The 16,739-nt window shown below is 47.5% G+C and overlaps 1 protein-coding gene and 2 long non-coding RNA genes across 3 annotated transcripts; 2 read left to right on the forward strand and 1 right to left on the reverse strand.

Moving 5' to 3' along the window:
- The first annotated feature begins 3,100 nt into the window (after positions 1–3,100).
- Positions 3,101–12,785, forward strand: LOC112633477. The gene is made up of 3 exons (XR_003121533.1): positions 3,101–3,202; positions 4,915–5,050; positions 12,098–12,785. It is a non-coding gene; the product is annotated as an uncharacterized LOC112633477 (long non-coding RNA).
- On the reverse strand, positions 8,579–9,667 carry LOC112633478. Its single transcript, XR_003121534.1, has 2 exons — positions 9,373–9,667; positions 8,579–8,910 (listed from the first exon to the last, which is right to left on the reverse strand). It is a non-coding gene; the product is annotated as an uncharacterized LOC112633478 (long non-coding RNA).
- A 1,991-nt stretch (positions 12,786–14,776) lies between the features above and the next one.
- Positions 14,777–15,578, forward strand: LOC112633715. The gene has a single exon (XM_025400579.1). It carries the CDS (start codon positions 14,786–14,788, stop codon positions 15,161–15,163), a length of 378 nt encoding a protein of 125 aa, XP_025256364.1. The 5' UTR covers positions 14,777–14,785; the 3' UTR covers positions 15,164–15,578.
- Positions 15,579–16,739: the final 1,161 nt, after the last annotated feature.

A 16,739-nucleotide genomic window follows, 5' to 3' on the forward strand; every position in this document is an offset into this window, starting at 1 on the left:
AAATTCCATCTGCTAACACATGCACAGTAAGAAGAACAAACAATATGGAGTAACTCAAGCTAACGCACCACAGGTGCATTAGGAGGATGGGGTGGAGCTACCAGAAATTTGAGTCTTAGAAAAATGAGATGCCCAGTCCTCATCAGTTTCTTATAAAAGCCTTTGCATTCAACTGTAAAAACAGCAACCCTCTTTCATGCCCCGTCTCTGTGGCAAAGAGCTTTCGTCTCTTACTTATTGAACTTTTGCTCCAACCTCACCCTTTGTGTCCATGCTCCTTAATTCTCTTGGTCCTGAGACAAAGAACTCTGGGTGAGATCAACTGGAAAGACTGTAACATTTGGAATTGACATGTTACCTAGGGAGGTCTTTACTCTCCAAGCCTAAAGAAAATATTGTGCTACTTCTCCAACCTCCCCTGCCACAGTTTTTGGCCAGGGGTGGAGTGAGGTGGAGGGTCATTCTTTGGGTGAATAGAGGCACAGAATGAAAAATAAACTACTTTTTGAAGCTTTGCATTTGTTTGTACCTACAGTCACTTTGTTTCTAAACTCAAAAATCCCCTTTACAAAGAAAAACACTAAGCCTTGTAATTAGGGCTTTTCAAACCACCTCAGCCCCCCCCCTTACTGGGCCAGCGGCACATGAACTTGAGAATGGCTGTAGAGTGTAGCAGATACCTGGTGTTGAATGTGATGATAACAAGAGTCCAAGTTGACTGACCTCTCTGGCAAAGAGATGAGACTGCTGAAAACGGCATTTATCAGTGATGTGGGCGTGTCATTCAGTCCATTTTCAAGGGTTTATTTTCGTGGTTTTGTTGCCTGCGTAAAGTGATTTGCTGGTGCCGTTCTTTTAGTCCTCTCCCTCCCTGTCTGGAAGGTGATGTAGATGTATTTGCACTCCCAGCAGGAGACACAACCCTTGGCAAAAGAAACCCTCAGCATAGGATAAGCTGTTCCAAGCTCTGGCTCTGAAAGTCATGCAGGCTGTAGCATGAATCCCATGGCAGAGCACGAGAGGAGAATGTGGCTGCAGCTTTTGCAGCCCTGAGGCTTCCTCCTCCTCCAGAGAGAAGGATAGTTCCTGCACTCCCACACTCCCGTCTTGTAAGTCGCAGAATCAGAGGCTGGTCTTACACCTGGGCGATGGACTGGGGGAGGGTCTGGATGGAGTCTGTGCCATTTGCGGGGTGGGGCGGGTGAGAGAACACACTTCCACGTAGACTCTTCACCCTGGACTCTTCAATTGGGAGTCTCACATTCTGGCCACTTAAGCTGCACTTTCATACTTCAGAATGCTTCCTCTAAATTCTTCTGATTACTGTCTTAACACTGCCCATGTTAACATATTATTGAAACAGATTATTGCAAAGGTATCACTTTAGGAGAATGTGCTTAGGGTAAAAGCTACATCTCAGCTTTTCTTCCCCTGCTCCCAGCTCTATTTCCCATCACTACCATGTCATAGCCCTCAGCGGGGCTTGGTTAAATATTCGAGGATCTCACCACTGATAAATCCTGAAACTTTGCTTAGAGGCATATTATATAGAAGCCAAGAGGACAACTGTCTTATTCTCCGAGGGCTGCAGGCAATCTTCTGCTTGTCCCATAACAGAATTCTAGTTAACAGATAACATTGCCAATTGTCAGAAAATAGGTGGCCCCTCTGGGACAGGCCCACAGCCCTTTCCTGTCTTGGCTCCATTCATCAAGCTGAGTTTTGTCTCTCGGGGGTGTCACATTCAAGTTAGTGTCTCTGCTTGCTACTTCCTCAGTTATCTCCTTGAAACAAATTTTAAATTGACTCTGCAGAATCCCATTCCAGAACTTGCCATCATTTCTAATGAATATAAATTTCTATACCAATTTTCAAAATTGGCCACCAGCATCATGGATTCCCAGCATCCACATTACGAATTTCAGAGGCTTCCAGACCTGCATATCTCATCACTGAATAGATCTGAGCTTAAAATCAGAAGAACTGAATCATCACGCACTCTGAGGCTTAAAGAAACATTTAATCCGGGTAATCAACACACAGTAATAAAAACACTTTTATAGTCGCTTTATGATAGTCACTTGTAAGGATACTCAATTAAAAACCTATTGATTGATCAAACATTTAGCCCTTTGAAAAGTATTTTTTTAACAATTACTTTGTGCAAAACACTGTTAGGTGTGATGAAGTGTCCACAGAAACATAATACAATTCAATTAAATGAAGCAAATAATGATGAGTTCCTGCCATGCATCAAGAATTCTGCTAGACTGTGTGATCCGGAAGCGAGCAAAATGCAGATCTTATCGCTGTCGAGATGACAGCGTAATGTATCCACTGAATCAGTAACTCTAATTTAATAAAGGTTTTGTGCTAAATAGGAGATAAGTTCACATTGGACACAGGCAAAGACTGGCAAACGCCTTCATTTCCTAAAAGTTACATGCTGCATGGGGCACAGGGGTGCTCAAGGAGACAGTGGGCTTGGGTCGCCTATAAGAATCGTGGCGATGAGCACTGACCCTAGACTCAGACCTCTCAGGCAGAAGCCAGCTCTGCTCCTACTCACCGTGAATGTGCTTAGAACATTAGAACGCTCTGGCCTCAGTTTCCGAATCTCTAAAAACCAGACACTGATACCTAATTCATTGTGGAGAGACGGTGCCTATAGAGAGCTCCTGTGAGGCGTGCCTGGGCCCAGAGGTCAAGTGGATGGCTGTCACTATTGGAGGGTCACAGCAGGTTTTGGTTCCCACTGGATCCACTGAGAACTCTGTCCTTCACTACAGCCGGCAAGACTGTCTTCAGTACAAGCACCATCCTGTCTCAGGAACATGACGTTGCATCCAGACGTGGTACCAAGCTGTGTGCCTGCCAATCTAGCTGAGGCTTCCAAGCCATCAAGCCCAAATGTGTACCCTGCCATGCTCCTTGTGCACTGAGCCATCCCTACACAGTGCGGGAGACAACTTAGTATGGGGCCATGGTAGGGGTTAACCTGGCTGCTCTCTGGCTGGTTACAGTCTGCCAAAGCAGTAAGCAGCAGTGGGAAGTTAAATAAACATCACGACGTAATTAAGTTGCTATGGCAGTAAATCTTAGTGACTCAGGTTCAGAAAAGGAGTGGCTCTCAACCAGAGGCAATTTTTCCCTCCAGGTACACTTGCTAATGTCTGGACACAGTTTTGGTTGTCACGACTAGGTAAGGGCATAACTGGCATTTACTGAGTAGAGGCCAGAGATGCTGCTAGGCATCCTACAATATGCAGGAGAGTCCCACAGGAGAGATTGCCCAGCCCAAAAGGTCAATAATGCTGAGGTTCAGAAACCTCGACACAGCAGCACAGCAGCAATGGCTGGTGCTTGTTGGAGGAGGAGGGTGGCTTAACTAGAGTCTTGAAGGACCATGAAAGTCAGAAGAGCAGGTAGGAGAGGGAAACCTTCCAGGAGGGGTCCCAGCACAAGCAAGGATGGGAGGGAAGGATGTTTGAGGGGCAGTGAGCAGGCTGGCTTGGCTGGAGGGGCGTTTGTGCAGGTGATATGTGGAGGGCATGCGGGGTTTGCTCTCCCATCCTAAGCAAATCCTTGGGCTTCCGCTGAGAAGCTCCCCATCCCTGTCCATGGGGTGAGGAGGGACTTTCAGTCAAACGACAATACCCTCCCTGAGTCCAGGGGGTAACATGTGGCCAAGACAGGACCGTCCTGTCCTCCTGTGGGGACCTGAATCGTGAACAGTGACACATGAGTGAATTCACCATCATGGCCACACAGAGGACCCAGGAGCTGCCCTGATGCCCCCAAGCTCCCTGAATCTGGCTCCTCATGTTTAATTTTCCTACATACTTACCCCATTTCTTCCCATAAATGTCTTCAAAAAATTAAATCAAGGAAACCAGAGTTGGTTTCCGTTGCTTGCACTCAAAGTTGGATGGGGGTCTGTGGCTTGGGTCTTCCTCTGCCTTCCTGCCACATATCTTCTAGTGCCTGAACCCTGACTGTGGGGACGGTGGAGTCTGCCGAGCAGATAAACAGTCCACTGAATTATAGGACTGCGGTGTGTTGTGCACTGATGTCTGCAAGACACACACACACACACGCGTGCACACACACACACACAGGAGAGAGGACACAGAGACAGCCAGGTTCACGGCAGACACTAGCAGCCACTCTCCTTGCTTCCTTGGTAACAGAGCCACACTTCTCTTCACCCCTCCAGTAGAAAACAATGTGCTGAGCCAGGTGTGGTGGCTCACGCCTCTTAATCCCAGCACTCTGAGGGGCGGAGGTGGCCGGATCATGAGCTCAGGAAATCGAGACCATCCTGGGTAATACGGCTGGGCTCAGTGACTCAGGCCTGTAATCACCACTTTGGGAGGCCAAGGTGGGCGGAACACGAAGTCAAGAGATGGAGACCATCCTGGCCAACAAGGTGAAACCCCGTCTCTACTAAAAATACAAAAATTAGCTGGGTGTGATGGCAGGCACCTGTAGTCCCAGCTACTCGGGAGGCTGAGGCAGGAGAATGGCGTGAACCGGGAAGGCAGAGCTCGTAGTGAGCTGAGATTGCACCACTGCACTCCAGCCTGGGTGACAGAGCAAGACTCCATCTCAAAAAAAAATGAAAAAAAAAAAAAAAGAAAAGAAAAGAAAAAAAAAAGGAAAACAATGTGCTGAAGGAAGGTGGCCCTGCTTCAGCCCTAAGCAGAGCAACATGATTGGTCAGTGGTTCAAGGCCAAGCACAGTAATCCTCTCCCCTTTGCTTGTGATTGGTTTGACAATAAGCCTGTCATCCAGTTCTATTAATAGCTAATGGGACCTAAGGGACATTTACAAGAGCCTTCTGGGAAGATTTCCCAAGCCACACAGGAGAAAAATCTCCCAGCTCTCCTTCCTTTCCTCTGTTTTGGACACAGGCTGGTGATGCTGGAGCAATGGAAGCCACCGGAAACCCCAAGGCGAAGGCCAGAGAATCCCAAAGACGCAGACAGAGACCTCTTAGAACTGGAGAGTAAGCCGAGTTGGAGTTGCCTTTTCTGGACTTCTTGTTAAGTGAGTTTAAAAAACAAAATGCCTCTGTAATTTAAGCCAGTGCTTCTAGAACTTTAATGTTCAATTGCCTTTTCAACAAATAGTGTCAGAAAAAAATTTGTCCATAGACAAAAAAATCGATCACACCCTAACTGTCATACATTATACAAAAATTAACTCAAAAATGGATTTTGGACTCATAATGTAACATGTAAAACTATAAAACTTTAAAAAAATAATACTTAGGAGAAAATCTTCAGGACCCAGGGCTAGAAAAAGAGTTCTTAGACTTGACACAGAAAACACAATGCACAAAAGGAAAAATTGATCAATTGGACCTCAATGAAATTTAAAACTTTTGCACTGCAAAAGGCCTTATGAAGAGGATGAAAAGACAAGCTACATACTGGGAGAAAATATTTTCAAACCACTTATCCCACAAAGGATTTAATACCTAGAATAATATGAGGAAGTATTAAAACTCAACAGTAAAAAAAAAAAAAATCCATTTAGGAAATGGGCAAAAGACATGAACAGCTATTTCACCAGTGGTGATATATGAATGGCAAGCAAGTACACAAAAACATGTTCAACATCATTATCCATAAGGAAAATGCAAATTAAAATCACTAAATACCCACATGAAAGTGGCTAAAATAAAAAGTAGTGATAACAGTAAATGATGGCAAGGGTATAGAAAACTTGTATTGCTCATACAAAACACTGCTGATACACAGATGCTCTGGAAAACAGTTCAGCAGTTTCTTCCAAAAATTAGACATGTGCTTACCATATAACCCAGCATTTGCCCTCTTGGGCATTTGTCCCAGAGAAATGAAAACTTGTATTCAGACAAAAATTTATATACGAATAATCATAGCAACTTTGCTGATAATAGCGAAAACTTGGAAAACAACCCAAATGTACTTTAATGAATGAGTTGAATAAACTGGTGCGTCTCTACTATGAAATACTATTCTGCAATGAAAAGGAGCAAACTATTAATACCTGTGATGGCAAGATGGCTCTCCAGAGAATTAAGCTCAGTGAAAAAAACCGATCTCAAAAGGTTATGCACCATATGATCTCACTTAGATATCTTTATTTATTTTATTATTTATTTATTTATTTTATTATTTATTTATTTATTTATTTGAGGCTGAATCTTCTTCTATAGCCCAGGCTGGAGTTCAGTGGCGCAATCTCAGCTCACTGCAACCTCCACCTCCCAGGTTCAAGCAATTCTCCTGCCTCAGCCTCCCAAGTAGCTGGGATTGCAGGCGCCCACGACCACGCCTGGCTAATTTTTTTGTATTTTTAGTAGAGACGGGGTTTCACCATGTTAACCAGGATGGTCTCAATCTCCTGACCTCATGATCCACCCGCCTCGGCCTCCCAAAGTGCTGGGATTATAGGCGTGAGCCACCACGCCCGGCCAGAACTGTTTTGAATCTTAATGGTGGTGGTCACACAAATCTAAACATATAATAAACTTTCAAAGAACTAAACACACACTAATTAGTGCATATGAAACTAGTGCAACCTGGGTCAGATAGATGGATTGTATCAGAGTCAATATTCTGCTTGTGAAACTTTACTATAATTAGGAAGATGGTATTACTGGGAGGAAATGAGTGAAGTGCAGGTGAGATTTTCCGTATTTCTTACCATCACGTGTGAATCTAAAATTAACGAAATTGCGCTAAATTTTTTGTGGATCCATGAATTAATGTGGGAAACCCATTTCCTGAACTGCACAAAGGCAATTAAACAAAATATATTACACATTAGAAATCAGTTCCTTTTGGTACTGTGATTTTTTTCAAACAGGAAAACGTAGCGGGGATGGGGGTTGGGGAGGCTTTGGAATTAATATATAATTAGATTTTTAGCCAGGTAGAAAGCTGAAACAAAATAAACTTGACTCTAAGTAATTAAAAATTTTAATGTGCATATGAATCACCTGGGTAATCTTGTTTAAAAAAGAAAAGCAGATTCTGATTCAGTAAGCCTTGAGTATTACCTTGAGTATTCTGTATTTCTAATGAACTGATATTGCTGGTTCATGGACCCCATTTTAGGTAGCAATAAAATAAGCCACTTTTAGTTGCATATTCCATTAGTTGCTGCCAAAAGCATCCTCTTTTGACCATTTGCATATTAGCCCTACCCACTGGATGGAGCCCAGAGTCTTATCTTCCCACCAATCAGATTCACCCTCCACCTGTGGGAGGAGCCAAGAGACAAGTATGTGGGGAGAAGACGGTCCTTTTTCCAAAAGGCAAGAGCGCTTCCCTGTGTTGTGAGCCTGGGTGAGAGAGAGACCGAGGAGGATGGAGGTAGAGCAGATGGCAGGGACAGATGCTGATTTGGGGATGTCTGGGTCTTTGGTTGCCTCTTTATGGTCTGTTTGTGAAACCCAGACGCCCTTTCAGTGAGAAGCAATTCTGCCGTGTTTATTTTCTGGGGGGGAAGAAGCCACAAAACCCAAATATTTATATCCGTTGTGCAGTCTTCTCCAGTTTCCAGGCACGTCTTCCTTTTCTATATCTTGGAGAACATTTCAAGCCTCCTGGAATTTTTCTTCAAGGAGGGGCTTCAGGGCCACTGCTGCAGGGTGACTCACTGAGCCGCCAGGAGGCCTGGGCTTCCTTCCTGGAAATCAGGGATCCCATGTGGGCCTCTCAGACCCAGCTCTCCTGTGAAGTTGAGAGCTTCCAGCCGGTCTTCTAGGGAGGGCAAGAGGTGGCGGGAATATTGGAAATGGCTCTGCCCCTCACATGCTGTGTGTCCTTGAGTGAATGATCTGGCCTCTCTGAACACCAGTTTCTTCCCCTGCGAAAGGTGGGAGTTGCAGCAGGTGATTTCTTAGGATCCTGCCTGCTCTAAGTGTTTCATGGTCTCCAAATTCTCATCAACAGGACTTAGCTCAGGTCTGTGCTCTCCATCTTGGCTGCATATTTGAGTCACCTGAGGGACACTAAAGATTCCAAACCCAGATGTTCTGATCTGATAGATCTGGGGTCCAATGTGGGCGTCAGGAATCTTTAAAACTTCCCAGGTGTCCCTAACATACAGCCAGGGTTGAAAGCCACTGGGCTATACCTGATTTTACAGAAGAGGAAACTGGGCTCCCATCTCTGGTCAGCAGGTCAGCCTCAGGTGGAATCCAGTGAATCCCAATTGCAGGTGTGGGACCTCACAGCCACCCTCTGCCAAGGACCTGGGGAACATTGCACCTTTCCATTCTTCAACAATCTTCTCCTCCATCTCTTTCCCTCTCTGCCCCATCCCTCTCTCCAATGAGCTAAATCTTTTTCAAGTAGCTCCTGCCCGTGTCCTGTGAAAGTCCCTGCCAGGAGGAGTGGCCACACCTGTTTGCCTCCTTGAACTAGGAAGGAAGGAGGGAAATACAGGCAGAGATATGCAGAACTCAAGGTCTCCCACGTCACTCTGCCTCCCACCCAAAGCACCTTGCTCCAGGTTTGTCATAGGACAAGGGGAAGCTGCTGTGAGGACACTGAGGGTGATGGGAAAGTTCAAAAAGAAGAGGAGAGAAATAGCACATCTGTATTTAGACATTATCCCTGGATGCTTCTTTGCATGTTGGGAAAGGCTCACTACAATCTAGTCATGTTTAGCCCTTTAGGAGCCCTGGGGTAGTGAGTCCAGGGCCAGCCCTGGGGGTTTTTCTCCCAGCCCCTTTTCAAAGTCATGTTGACCTTGGAGCGTCTCCTGCCCCAGGAGAGCGCTACAGCTGCTGCAGACAGCATGAGATGCTTCTCTACGTGGGCCCAGCTTCACTCTTCTGTGCTCCTGATGATGGAGGACAGAAAGTGGCTCTTCCTTCCTGGCAAGCATTTCCAGTCTCTGAAGACTCTCTGGGGAAAGAGCACCAAGGGGGAGAGGCTTCCTAAGTCCCTTCACTGGGGGCTTATCTGTGGCCAACATTCCTGGGGAGACATACATTTCATCAGTCACTTTCCATCTCACGCCACTCTCCCTCTTCCTGTCTGCAAGCTTACATTGCAGCCCCATGGAATTACACACAGTGCCTTGCATATGCCAAGGTTCTTCCACCTCTAGTCATGCTGGTTCCTGTCCTGGAACCCCCTTCCTAACTCGATCCTGCTGAGCAGCCTGGGATCTGTGTACGGGACGCCCCTCAGAGTCACCCAGACACAGGGGAAGCTGGGGTTTTTATTCCCCGCCCCTCAGTCACGGGTGCAGGCCTGCTCCTGGGGCACTCGCCCCCCAGCATCTCCAATGCCAGGCAGCCCAGAGAGCCACTCTCCTGTCCAAGGAACCCTTAGAGAACATTCCCAGGAGGAGCGAATGTCCACCCTGTGTGGCGTCCTCCTGGGGCGCTCCTTCTGGGGGGGACCCCAGCCCCTCCTGCCCTTCCACCCAGAATCCTCCTGTCTCATGGGTGAAAACTGGAGCCCAGGTTGGAGCTCTGCTGTGTCTCTCAGACTCTAGTGAGTGTCAGAATCCTCTGGAGGCCTTGTTAAAACTCCGATGGCCGGGCCCACCCTGAGGTTCTGATTCGGGAGGTCTCAGCAGAGCCTGAGAGCTGGCTTTCCCAGCAGGGTCCCGGGGTGCTGATGCTGCTGCCCCTAGGACCACCCCGAGAGCCCTGGCTCTCCACCGGAGCCTGCCCACCTGGATACAGTGACCACAGGCCACGGGTCACCCCTCACTGCTTCACTCCACGCCCTCTCCTGTGACCTCATCTCCTCCCACCTCCCCCTCGGTCACGCGGCTCTAGCCACACCCGCCTCCCTGCCATTCGTCAGCCAGGATCACCAAGGTCTCTCCTGCCCTGGGACCTGTGCACCTGCTGTGCCTCTGCTTGGGGTGCTCTTCCCAGGGCTCGCTCGCCTCCTCAGAGAGGCCTCCTGACCCCTGACACGGCCTTGCCCTTCACCTCTATCGTCCTTTAGAACAGCCCCCACCTCCCACACATCATGCAGTTGCCAGTTCAACTGCTACTGCTTGTCCTCCGGACTCGAAAGTAACCTCGCGGTGGGCGGTGGGCAGGGGGCATTGTTTTGGTCCCTGCCCTGTCCTGGCACCCAGAGCAGTGCCTGGCAGGGGTGGGTGTTCAGCACACACCTGTAAACAAGTGACTCCAATGCAGGGACCGTTCTCTCTGATCTCTAAATCCACCTTTCTTATGTTGTAGTAACAATATTGAATGTTGTTCCATACATCATCCATTTTCTTTTCTGACTTTTAGATCATAGTGCCTTACAGAACAACTGGGCAAAAAATGGACTTTCAGACACGGCAGGTGCCCAGGTCCAGGCCCCACCCTTTGGTCCTGCAGGGACTGTACTCATTTATTTTTCTCTTTTCCGGCTCTCCACGTGCCAACAGCTCCCTGGCTTTAATTTTCATCCATTTAAGTTGAAAAAAAATCAAAACAAATGAAATGCACTTAAGAGAAAGCCTTGAGGAGTTAGCGGGCCACCTGAAGTGAATGGACTCCTTTCAAGGAGTTCTCATTTGTTGTTATCAATTATTTATTGGGCTCTGATATGTTCCCGGCGCCACCAAGACGGAGAGGAGACAGGGTCCCTGCCCTGGGGCATCCCAAAGAAGAAGGGAGAGTTTGTGAAATGAAAAAATGTCCCATATGATAAGACAGTTACACGTCACACCTCAAGGCTGCTCTATGCTTTTATTATGTTTTTACTTTTAAGGATGTTCATTTATTTTCTGATTTAAAAAATTAATTGAAAAGTTTATAAAATATTCCTAGAAGATAGAGAAAAAATAAAATCTAACTCCAGTGTTTTTAATGCACATATAAAATCTATTTGGTTTATAAAATTAGGATTTCTTCTAAATGTTTAATTTAGTTAGTTTAGAAGTTTTGTTAATTTACTCATCAGATTCTGCCTTGAGTTTTATTCACATTATACCATGTACATTTCTTTAGGCCATCAAGCAGTCTTCAAAAGCATAAATTTCATTAGTTACAATGTATTTCATATAGATATACGATAACTGCCTTCAACAATCTTCTATTTCTGGGCAATAATTTTTTTTTCTTGTTTTTCTTTTGGTTATTATAATATTGCTTGAATATGCTTAGTTTAGAAAGCCTTGACTCACCATTATTATCATTTCAGTTTATAATCAGGAAGAGGGAAAGCCTAACTCTAAGGCTGAAACTAAATCCTAAAGCTAGTTACACAGTCTCTCTGAGCTTTGCTGTCGTCTTCTGTCCTGTGGTAAGAATAATACTGAGGTCCTAGGGAGCTGTGAACCATATGCTGTGAGAGAACACAGCTGAGCAGCCCAGCCAGAGCCCCCTGGGGAAGCCGTCGGAGGTCAGCAGCTCCCGTCCCCTTCCCTCTTGACTCCTAAGAGTCTGAGACAGAACTTTGCCCTCCCTTCTTCCTGTCCAAAAGACATAACAATGATAATGATGCTGATGGTTATTTAGTAAGAAACTTCCCAACAGTCGTCAGGAGGGGACACAGTTGCATTCTCTCCAGCGAAGATGTCAGGGTGGACAGAAATATCACCGTGATCCAAAGAGGACACAAACACTCCTGCTATTTTATTGTCACCAGGGAAAGACCAGCTCTAGGTTTGACGAATGTTTAGTGACAGTTAGTTTGCAAAAGTCAAAAAGAAACTGACATAATGATAGCCAAACAGGCTTTCTCTGCATTAGAAGAGCTCAGTGGACCCTTGCATGTCTGATTAGAGAAAAACAAAACAAACAAGGAAGAGCTCCTCCAATGCACAGAGGTGCTGCTCCATTGAACTAGACCAGAAGAACTTGGGCCTGCCCCTTGGGAACAGGGGCCAACATGACATGGTGGGCAAGGACCCATCATCTGACATGAAGATGCCCTGAGGGCATTGGAAAGCACGGTGTGTCAGGAGAAGATGGCCCTGAGGGCAGGTGCATTCGGGTGCTAGTGAGCGCTGTAGCATGTTGGGTCTCTAGTTTTGTATCAGTCAGCTACTCTCCCAGTCAGGCTGTGTAACAAAACACCCCCAAACTCAGTTACAAACAGTAGTATTTATTTCTCATTCTCATGTCCACAGGTCTGATGGGGTTCATCACATCTGAGCCAGGACTGGCTTTTCTTGGCTGCAAGCTGAAAGCTGGGTCCAGGTCTGCTATACTGAGGGTCTCCCATCTTCCTTGGACCAGTGACAACCAGAGGCCTATTTCTCTCATAATGGAAGGCAGGAGAACAAGCAGGCAAGACCAGCTGTGCTAGCATATGCTGCCCCTCTGCCCACATCACACCTGCTAATGTCCCATTGGCTAAAGCAAGTCACACAAGCAAACCCGACATCAACAGGACAAGGAAACAGACTCCACCTCTAGAGGCACAAACTACAAAGTCACATGACACAGGGCATGGATTCAGGGAAGGAAGATGGAGAATGACAATAATGACCCTCAATAACATAACCTCCCACAGGTTTCCAAATCCCCATCCCAGGCATATTTCCAAGGAAATGGAATCATGGGTTCAGGGTTTTAGAGCAAGCAATTTCTGCTCGCCCAGCTTAGTTTCCACACCCTTAACACAGGGGCAATGATGTTGCATCAAATCGTATCTTAGAAGTTTGTGATGACGTTTAAACAACTAAATGCCAAAAAAGTGCTTAGGTCAGGGCCGGGTAGGAGGGGCAGAAGCCAATGGTAACAAGTAGCATCACTGTTAACCCGCAAAGTTCTGGGAATTTCCTTGACAGTCTGATTAGAGAATCATGTCCCCAACAATGAACATTTCTTTTGTTTCTGTTTGTTTGTCTGTTTGAATCTAAGAAAATACTAATTGTCCCAGGATAGAATATTTATCTGATGAGCATATAGAAGTTAAGGGCTCCTTGGAATCACAGTGCTGGGTTTGGGTCTCACCCCTCCTCCTACCTGCCTCTCTCAGCCTCGGTTCCTCATCTGTAGAATGGGTACATTGCCAACCTCATGTGTCTGTGGCAGTCAGGGTTAAATGGGCTAACGACTCTAAAGTGCCCCGCGCAGGCCTGGCAGGTGCTGAGCAACCTTGGGCCATAGCAGGAGCACTGACTTGGGAGTCAAGAGCTGGGACCTCCGGTCCTGTTCCCCAGGGATCCAGGAGAAGTCCTTTGGCTTCCCTGAGCTTCATCCACCCTGCGTGCTAGTGAGGTGGCTGGACCAGTCAGGCCAAGGATGTCCCTGCGGCTGTCTAACTTCCCCTTATTCACTGCTCAGCAAAGGGCAGGCGCTGGGCCTGGTCAGGCTCCCACAAAGCCCAGGCGTGGCCGTGCTCAGCTCGGGGCGGGTGTGGGGGATGCGTTTCTTCCCTCAAGGGACTGAGCTCCAGTTTCTTTCTTCACTGAGCCCTTTACTCTCTGCCTGCGGGTGGTTATTTAAGACATCTCCCGCCTGCAGGGGCCTCTTAGAGAACAAACAGGGGATCGTTCTTTCAGCTGCAGCGCAGGCTTTACTGGGTTATTCCTGCCTCAAGTGGCCAGATCCTCCCTGAATGGAGTCGCCCCACAGGCCCCACACCCAGAGAGGGGCAGCCAGAAGCCTCCGAGGCTCTGCCCAGCTCGCCCTGAATGTGCTCCCCGCCCTGAGTGGAGCGCTCACAGCTCCCCGCATCAAGGTTCTGTCTCCCCAAGGATCTTCCTCTTAAAAACCCTTCTTCTCCCAGATCCCACAAACCGACGTTATAAAAAACACAAACACCCAATAAACACCATGTAAACTGATCACACACAAATAATATCCAAAAAGAAGAACTCGTATAACCACTTTAAACTATAAAACATGTCTGTTGGGATTTGTGGGAGATCATGGATCACAGCCTCCCCCTGCTCCTGGTTCAGCACCATGAGAAATGGAAGCAGGGTTCACCCGGGGGACGGGAAAGCATCAGCTGCTGGTGATGCTCATGAGGCTGGGGGCAGGGGAAGCCCCTCGACCGCGGACACAAACAGGCGTCCTGACATGACTTCCATGAGCAGAAGCGGCCAGACAGAGCTGGAAAGCTGACCTCACAAGGCTGAGGACCGGCCTTGAGCTCTGCCTGACTGCAGAGAAGGAAAGTTCTCTTCTTGCAACCTCAAATCTTCCAGGTAAGAACCGAACGAAATCCGGCCTTTGTGTTCTCTCCACCATCTCCCGGCTCACCCACCCAGCAGCTCAGCACCTGTGAAATCCGTCTCCCGATGCACACTTGCTAGCCGGGTGGGTATAAGCACGACGATGGGAAACAGCGGGAGTCCCCTGAGTGCAGACTCAGGAGTGAACCTGCCTGAAGCGTGGCATCTAACGCACACGCTGTGGTCAACTCCACTCCACTCTGGGTCCCAGGAATAGGAGCAAATGTGTATTTAGCTTGCAGGGCAGGTGTTTCATCCACATTATTACAGGAACAGATGAATTTAACTAAAAGAACAGCACAGTGAGCACCTCTTCCAGAGATGCCTCCCTCTAGGAACATGACACCGAGATGATCAAGATTCTAAAAGGGCGATCGAATTACTCTCTGAAAATGAAACTGCTCAGACAGAATGACAATTAAATTAATAACAACGAAGACAATGCCCAGATTTCGTCTCAGCTCACAGCCCTCCTGTGTGCTGTGTGATGGGGTTCTTGGGGATGACTCCAGATGCAGGGAAGAGTCAGGATTTATCCACAAGGGTGAGCTGACTGTCAGCATGAAGGTCCCCTACAGTGGAGCTTGCCAAGGTCCGTGGGTCCCAGGAGACCCGTTCCAGGGCTAACAGATGAAGCATGGAAATGCTGTGTGGAGTGAGCTGAGCAGCCGTTCTCAGGAGAAAACAGACAAATCCTCCTGCATCCTGGTGAACCAGCTTTGTGGCCTGTTTTACGTCATCTTTGCTGAGCTCCACCGGGTCACCCCTCCTGCTGGCTTTGTGATACTGACATTTCAGGCACCGGCGGAGATACATTGGCCTTCCTGGCTGGGATTCCACAGGTGGAGTGAGCAGTGCTGGCTTGGAGGAGCCGTGGCTGCACAGGGCCTGTGCTCTCAGCTGATCAGTGCCTGTCCTGACCCCAAAGGGCCCTCGCAGTACTGTTTGAAATTGCTCTTGCCATCTTTGGAACGGATTCCTCAGTACGTTTCAGACCCATTGTTGTGACTTTGGTTTCAATCCAGGGACACAGCTTGGCCAACGGACCGTCTCAACAACATCTATGATCGCTCTTTCCCAGAGACAGCATCTCAGACACCGATGCTGAAAGAGAAACAGCAGCCTGTCCCCAGGTGGCAGGAAATAGTCCATTTGAACGGCAATTTCATAAGTGGCAGATGATTTTTATTGTAATTTTCTGGTGAGCCGATTAAGTGGAGGCAGAGTCAGTTCTGAGGCATCAATGTCTTTAATAACTCGGGGAGACCGAGGCCATGCTCAGCAGGAACACCGAGTCCATGGAAAACAGGCCCTGGGCCTGCTGGTGTGCATAATTCCACGTTTGCCCCCCACATAACCAGGATGGTAAATTACAGGTGTCAGATAATCACGCTCTGGAGTGGCTGCTTGAGGATGTGATCGACCAATTTAAGCTCCATCTGACACATGATCAATAGGCCGTGAAGCTACATAGAATTGCAGGCACAGTGTCCAAACCTGTAGAGCAGTGGCTCCCAGCTGGGGCAACTTTGCCCCCCAGAGGACATTTGGCAACATCTGGATATGTTTGCAATTGTCACAGCTGGGAGAGGGGGATGCTATTGGCATCTGGTGGGCGAGGCCAAGGATGCTGCTAAACCTCCCATGATGCACAGAAGTCCCCACAGACACATCCTGTGCAGACTGTCCATAAAGCCTAGATGAGATGCTCTGACTTAGTGCCACAATGAACATTCCACTCCATCGTCTGGGTATCTCCAGGGATGTACGTAGCTGGACGTCTAGCTTTTCATCTGGGTATCACTGGCCTCACGCAGAACCAAAACTGTGTGTAGATCGAATCTCTTATTTGCTCTGCCACTTCCTTTCATTGTAATTTTCTCCTTCTCACTAGTATTTTCTGTTACTGGAGGAATGGTAAGAAAACATAAAATACTAGAGAGTCACTAACGATTTTGTTTTTGTCAATAAAGAAGTAATTCGCAAGTGACTCATAAAAAGCAGAAAATTAATGAAAGAAGACACGAGATCTATCAAAAGGCTGATCAGGGTGGCTCACGCCTGTAATCCCAGCACTTTGGGAGACCAAGGCGGGTAGATCACCTGAGGTCAGGAGTTCGAGACCAGCCTGACCAACAAGGTGAAACCCCGTCTCTACTAAAAATATGAAAAAGAAATTAGCCGGGCATGGTGGCGGTTGCCTGTAGTCCCAGCTACTCCGGAGGCTGAGACAGGAGAATGGCTTGAACCTGGGAGGCGGAGCTTGCAGTGAGCTGAGATCGCGCCAGTGCACTCCAGCTTAGGTGACAGAGCGAGACTCCGTCTCAAAAAACAAAACAAACAAAAAAACTGATCTGCTCAGGAGAGCAGCAGAGAGAAGAGTCCAGACAGGAGCCGGTCAGTTACAGGAGAGTGCACAGAGCAGAACCTCGCGGGACTGGCCCAGAGCTCCTCAAACTAACGTCAGTTCAGCGGTGCAACCGGCACTTTAAAACACTCATCACAGGGTTGAGTAGAAAATATCAAAAGGTGTCAGTACTACTTTGTGAAACTTTATATTCATATATATGGGGGGGTGCGTGTG

The sequence above is a fragment of the Theropithecus gelada genome, chromosome 10 (genome assembly GCF_003255815.1).
Source record: "Theropithecus gelada isolate Dixy chromosome 10, Tgel_1.0, whole genome shotgun sequence".
In the NCBI taxonomy this organism is placed as follows: domain Eukaryota; kingdom Metazoa; phylum Chordata; class Mammalia; order Primates; family Cercopithecidae; genus Theropithecus; species Theropithecus gelada.

What these genes read in the sequence shown, in the direction of transcription:
- LOC112633715 (XM_025400579.1), top strand. Translation starts at nt 14,786, where the DNA reads ATGAAGCATGGAAATGCTGTGTGGAGTGAGCTGAGCAGCCGTTCTCAG.